At 32.3% G+C, this 6,000-nt stretch overlaps 1 protein-coding gene across 1 annotated transcript in view; it reads left to right on the top strand.

The window, feature by feature from the left end:
* Positions 1 to 3,602, top strand: part of LOC127740536 (DNA repair protein recA homolog 3, mitochondrial-like) — a 30,646-nt gene extending 27,044 nt beyond the window's left edge. The window contains exons 2-5 of the mRNA XM_052251569.1: positions 2,146 to 2,257; positions 2,571 to 2,642; positions 3,361 to 3,507; positions 3,573 to 3,602. Coding sequence (XP_052107529.1) covers positions 2,146 to 2,257; positions 2,571 to 2,642; positions 3,361 to 3,507; positions 3,573 to 3,602 — 361 coding nt within the window. The remainder of the gene's footprint in view (positions 1 to 2,145; positions 2,258 to 2,570; positions 2,643 to 3,360; positions 3,508 to 3,572) is intronic.
* The last annotated feature ends 2,398 nt before the right edge of the window (positions 3,603 to 6,000 follow it).

Below are 6,000 nucleotides of genomic sequence, written 5' to 3' on the forward strand. Positions count from 1 at the left end.
AATCTCCGTGGGATTCAACCCTTACTCACGTAAAGTATTACTTGGACGACCTAGTGCACTTGCTGGTTAGTTGTGCAAATTGCAAAAGTGTGATTGCAATTTCGTGCACCAATATCCTTAACTTAGATTTATCTTTCTAAAGTTTTTAGAAAAACTTGTCAATTTACCACTCTCTGTTTTATTTTTTCATAATACATACAATAATATTCTTATAAAATAATATCCTGATAAATAGTAATTTGTAATAATAATAATTTACTCTAATGTAAATGAGTAATGTTAAACAAATATTTAAAATAATATTTATAATACTCTTAAAATTTATTTTATAAAACCTTATTTTCAAACTTTTATTAATTACTTTCTAGACCATGAATTCTTTAATATTTTATTTTTGACTTCAATATTTTATAAAATTATATTTAAACCTTCACGTTGTTTTATATTTATATAAATAACCCTGAATTTTTATAAAATACCCATTTTTATCCCTAAACTCTATTTATTACCCAAAATACCCGAAAAACTTATATAATTATAATATTAAACTCAATCTTTCAATAAAAATACTAGTATATTTCCTTAAAAATAATTCTTCTTGGCTAATTCTTCTCTTCACCGAGAACCGAAATCCTACTTATTTTCTTTTTAAAATATACATTTAAATTTTAATCTGTTTTTGAGTTTTACGGTTACCAATTTTTTACAGTTTTTAAATTAATTCTTCGGCCATTAAACCTCACCCACTTTATTCAAAAGCTAACACAATAACATCTCCAAATCAGCCTCATTATCACAGTTTGGGCAGCACAAACATGACCAAATCACAAGTTTAATCACATATAATAATATATCAACAAACTTTAATATAAAGTCAATCAAACACCATCAATAATCAATCATAACAACCATTCGCTTATCCAATACAAATTTAATTAGTGAAAAATTATCGAAATCCTACTTTTGTACGAAATCAAAATACTCGAAGTTACGGAATAACTTTTTGACTGAGCTACAAAAAAAATGTCTGAAATCGGATCTCCAATTGACTGAACTTAAGAGATAGGGAAACTACGTCACCATCAACTTTAACCAATTAAAAGTGGTGCTAATGTAGAAAAAGAGGATACAAACACTTTTGTCGGATTAAATTTTTTATTGGAGTTACGAATCACAAAAAATCTTGAAAGAAGGCTTCACGGTTCTAAGGTCTCTCGTCCCACTCTCTCTCAACTTCTCTTCCTTCTCTTCTTTTGTTAAGTTCATTCGCTGCATGAGGAGAAAGGAAGATAATTAAGACTAATGTTAACAAATAGTTTCTAGTATAAAAAATAAAAATTATTCAAAAATCCTAATAGATTTTAAACTCAAAAATTCATAAAATTTAATTTAATTATTTTTAAAAAAATAATATTTTTTAAATAAAATTTTCAATAAATAAATAAATCATGAATAATTCATTATTTATTTTTCAAAAACTCGAATTATTATATAAGTAACGTCTAAATTTTTAGTACGATTAGAAAATGATAAAAGTTAGGTATTATATGACCCACCCTCATAAATAAATGGAGACGGAGATAGAAGTAGATATACTCGCCCTACGAAACTTGCGAAATCCAAGCGAAAGAAGAAAATTACTAAAATGCCCTCACTTATATATAAAAATTATAAGTTCCCATGTTGTATATTCAACGTTTGTATTAACTTATGTTAAAGTGTATTTGCAATTTTAGATTGGTGATTGCTACGGTACAATGATAAATTTATAGGTACCGATATATTTAAAATAAGGACAAATAGAAATAAGCCATGTGGCTTTTTTTTCACATCAGCATTTAATTTTTTTTAAATATATATTATATCACCATTTTTACTAATACACCCCTTTAATTAAATTAAAATAAAAATATATTTTTTATTTAATTTTATAAAAAAATCTTAAACATCTTTCCTTTATTTAATTAGACAAAAATACCCTTTTAAATTAATCAAATTTTAGAATTCAGTTAACCCTAATTTATAGTTTCAAATAATTGAAACAAGAAAATAAAAACATATTAAAAAAACAAAAAATCAAAATTATTCTTCATCTGAGTTAAACATATTAAAAAAATAAAAAACCAAAAATTGTTCTTCGTCTAGGTTCAGAAACTCTCTCGATCACGCCTCTGAAGGTTTCAGTATTCTTCATCTTCTTCTCTCCTCTTCCCCTTTTGCTCTTGATATAGCACTGGGAATTGGTGGACTTCCAAAGGTATCTTTAAATTCTTGTATAACAAAGTTTCTTGCTAATTTATTCTGCGTTTGCAAACATTGAACCTTTTATATAAATTAATCTAGTTGGTCGTTGGTGAAAAGATTTTCTACTTTGCTCTGACTTCTAATTTTCCTTCCACGTTCCACGTTTAATTTGCTATGTTAATTTGGAAACTGCGTGACAATTATGCTTCCACAATTTCATCTGATATGATAAGAGATAAATAAAGTAGAAATATGTCTCTTAGTTCATGGTTCATTGTTTCATTGGGTGATAGTTGTAAGCTGATTGTTATATATAACTGTTGTAGGAACGTGTTGTGAAAATATATGGTCCAAAGCCTTCTGAAAAAATAACTCTTGCTTTACATGTGATTTCAGAGGTACAGAAGCAAGGAGGTTATCTATAGATGCTAATTTTTGTCCCTAATGATAATTTTTGTCCCTAATTTCTGAAAAAATATTGTTTTTGGTTGTAATGTGACCATAACCCCTATAGTTGTCAACTTGTCAATATGTTATTGTCAATCACATGAGGCATTTGCTTTAATCTCCCTCCCTTTGATTTTCTATATACATTGTGATAATACAGTGGATGCATTCTTTTCTGTTGTAACACCGAATGAATGCCTATCCCAGTGTCAGTGTCTTGTAACTCAATTATGATTTGGAAGTGGCAAATCACTAGTTAAATATCTCTACTTCCTTATTAATCACTGTTTCTACACTGCAGTAACAATTTGTAGTTGCTAGCACCTAGCTAGTTTCTAGTTGTGAACAGGTTGTGTTCTGTTTTTCACTTCTCTTATCCTTTTGGCAGAGAGAGAAGTAAGAGGTATAATGTGTATAATTTAAAATTTGTACTACAAGTATCTTGGTGGGCTATATCAATATTGAGGCTTAATATATATGCTATTTTGATCATAAAAATGAAGTTACCACAATTAATAACATCATAATACCGAAGATAAGTAAGAAGGGCTGTCTGTTTACTACTATGATGTATTTGTAAGGAATCTATGTTAAGGATTTTGTAGTTAGTTTATGCTGGCATTCATATCTTCATTTCATGCAGGCTACTATGTATTTGTTGATGCTGAGCATGCTCTCGATAAGGCACTTGCAAAATCTATTGGTGTGAATACTGAAAACTTGTTGCTTTCACAACCAGATTGTGGTGAACAAGCACTTAGTCTTGTGGATACCTTAATCCGTAGTAGTTCAGTTGACGTAATTATTGTTGACAGTGTAAGTATGCAGCTCCCTTTTGATTTAATTAATACTTTCCTTAGTTCCTATTGTAACTTGTCTAGGATTATATCGGTAGTGGTGGCTGCACTTAAGTCCTTATCTATTATAGGAGTTGCCAAATCAGTATAAGAACCAGAAAATTTTCACCAATAGAAAATTTTCACCAAATATTGCTCTGAAAACATTACAACTACTTGATATGAAAAATATATCCCTGTAGCACTTTGAATATTTTCAACATGCCAGCTACTTTAACATTCTCTTGTATATTTGATTATTTTGGTGACATACAGTAGGTAGACTTTTTTGGCTTAACCGCTCCTTTCTTCTTAAAACACCACTGTCATCTGAATAAACAGCATTGAATTTTGTGAATACCAAATGCTTCAGATCATTTATGCTTTCCAAGGAGATCATATCAAATAGAAAGTAGAATGGATATCTGAGATTAGTTATTGAAATTGCAATTTGCCTTAGCAGTCTAGTACAATTTATGTGGTTTCTGATAATGACATGAAGGTTTTATTGATATTTCGAATATTCAAAGGGGGTATCCTCCAATTTTTATTCTACTTAGCCTAAGGTTTGATATGCCTTTTGATCTGACATGTTTCACTATCTGCACTTGTCATGTAATCTGGTGCACGAAATTGTGATCTCTACTTTTCACAACTCAAACAATCGCCGGTAATGGCTCCAAAAACTTGGGTGCTCAATACCATGGTCTAAACATAATTTCACAACTTCGCACAACTAACCAGCAAGTGCACTGGGTCATCCAAGTAATAAACCTTACGCGAGTAAGGGTCGATCCCACGAGGATTGTTGGTATGAAGCAAGCTATGGTCACCTTGTAAATCTCAATCAGGCAGATTCAAATGGTTATAGATGATATATGAATAAAGAATAAGATAAAGATAGGGATACTTATGTAATTCATTAGTGAGAATTTCAGATAAGCGTATGGAGATGCTTTGTCCCTTCCGTCTCTCTGCTTTCCTACTGTCTTCATCCAATCCTTCTTACTCCTTTCCATGGCAAGCTGTATGTTGGGCATCACCGCTGTCAGTGGCTACAGTCCCGTCCTCTCAGTGAAAATGTTCAACACACCCTGTCACGGCACGGATAATCATCTGTCGGTTCTCAATCAGGTTGGAATAGAATCCATTGATTCTTTTGTGTCTGTCACTAACGCCCAGCCTTCAGGAGTTTGAAGCTCGTCACAGTCATTCAATCATTGAATCCTACTCAGAATACCACAGATAAGGTTTAGACCTTCCGGATTCTCTTGAATGCCACCATCAATTCTAGCTTATACCACGAAGATTCTGATTAAGGGATCCAAGAGATATCCACTCAATCTAAGGTAGAACGGAGGTGGTTATCAGGCACAGGTTCATAGGTGAGAATGATGATGAGTGTCACGGATCATCATATTCATCAAGTTGAGGAACAAGTGATATCTTAGAACAAGAACAAGCTGAATTGAATAGAAGAACAATAGTAATTGCATTAATACTCGAGGTACAGCAGAGCTCCACACCTTAATCTATGGTGTGTAGAAACTCCACTGTTGAAAATACATAAGAACAAGGTCTAGGCATGGCCGCATGGCCAGCCTTCCAATGATCTAAGAACTAGACATCCGAAGATGATCCTAACATAAAAAATGATCAAAAGATAGATAATACAATAGAACAAGGTCCTATTTGTAGAGAACTAGTAGCTTGGGTTTACAGAAATGAGTAAATGACATAAAAATCCACTTCCGGGCCCACTTGGTGTGTGCTTGGGCTGAGCATTGAAGATTCCATCTGTAGAGACTTTTCTTGGAGTTAAACGCCAGCTTTTGTGCCAGTTTGGGCATTTAACTCTCATTCTTATGCCAGTTCCGGCGTTTAATGTTGGGCATTCTTGAGCTGATTTGAAACGCCGGTTTGGGCCATAAAATGTCGGGCAAAGTATAGACTATTATACATTGCTGGAAAGACCAGGATGTCTACTTTACAACGCCATTGAGAGCACGCCAATTGGGCTTTTGTAGCTCCAGAAAATCCACTTCGAATGCAGGGAGGTCAGAATCCAACAGCATCTGCAGTCCTTTTCAGCCTCTGAATCAGATTTTTGCTCAGGTCCCTCAATTTCAGCCAGAAAATACCTGAAATCACAGAAAAACACACAAACTCATAGTAAAGTCCAGAAAAGTGAATTTTAACTAAAAAATAATAAAAATATACTAAAAACTAACTAAAACATACTAAAAACATACTAAAAATAATGCCAAAAAGCGTATATATTATCCGCTCATCACAACACCAAACTTAAATTGTTGCTTATCCCTAAGCAACTGAAAACAAAATAGGATAAAAAGAAGAGAATATACACTAAATTCCAATACATCAATGAAGCTTAGTTCCAATTAGATGAGCGGGACCAGTAGCTTTTTGCTTCTGAACAGTTTTGGCATCTCACTCTATCCCTTGAAATTCA

The sequence above is a fragment of the Arachis duranensis genome, chromosome 7 (genome assembly GCF_000817695.3).
Source record: "Arachis duranensis cultivar V14167 chromosome 7, aradu.V14167.gnm2.J7QH, whole genome shotgun sequence".
Taxonomy (NCBI): Eukaryota; Viridiplantae; Streptophyta; class Magnoliopsida; order Fabales; family Fabaceae; genus Arachis; species Arachis duranensis.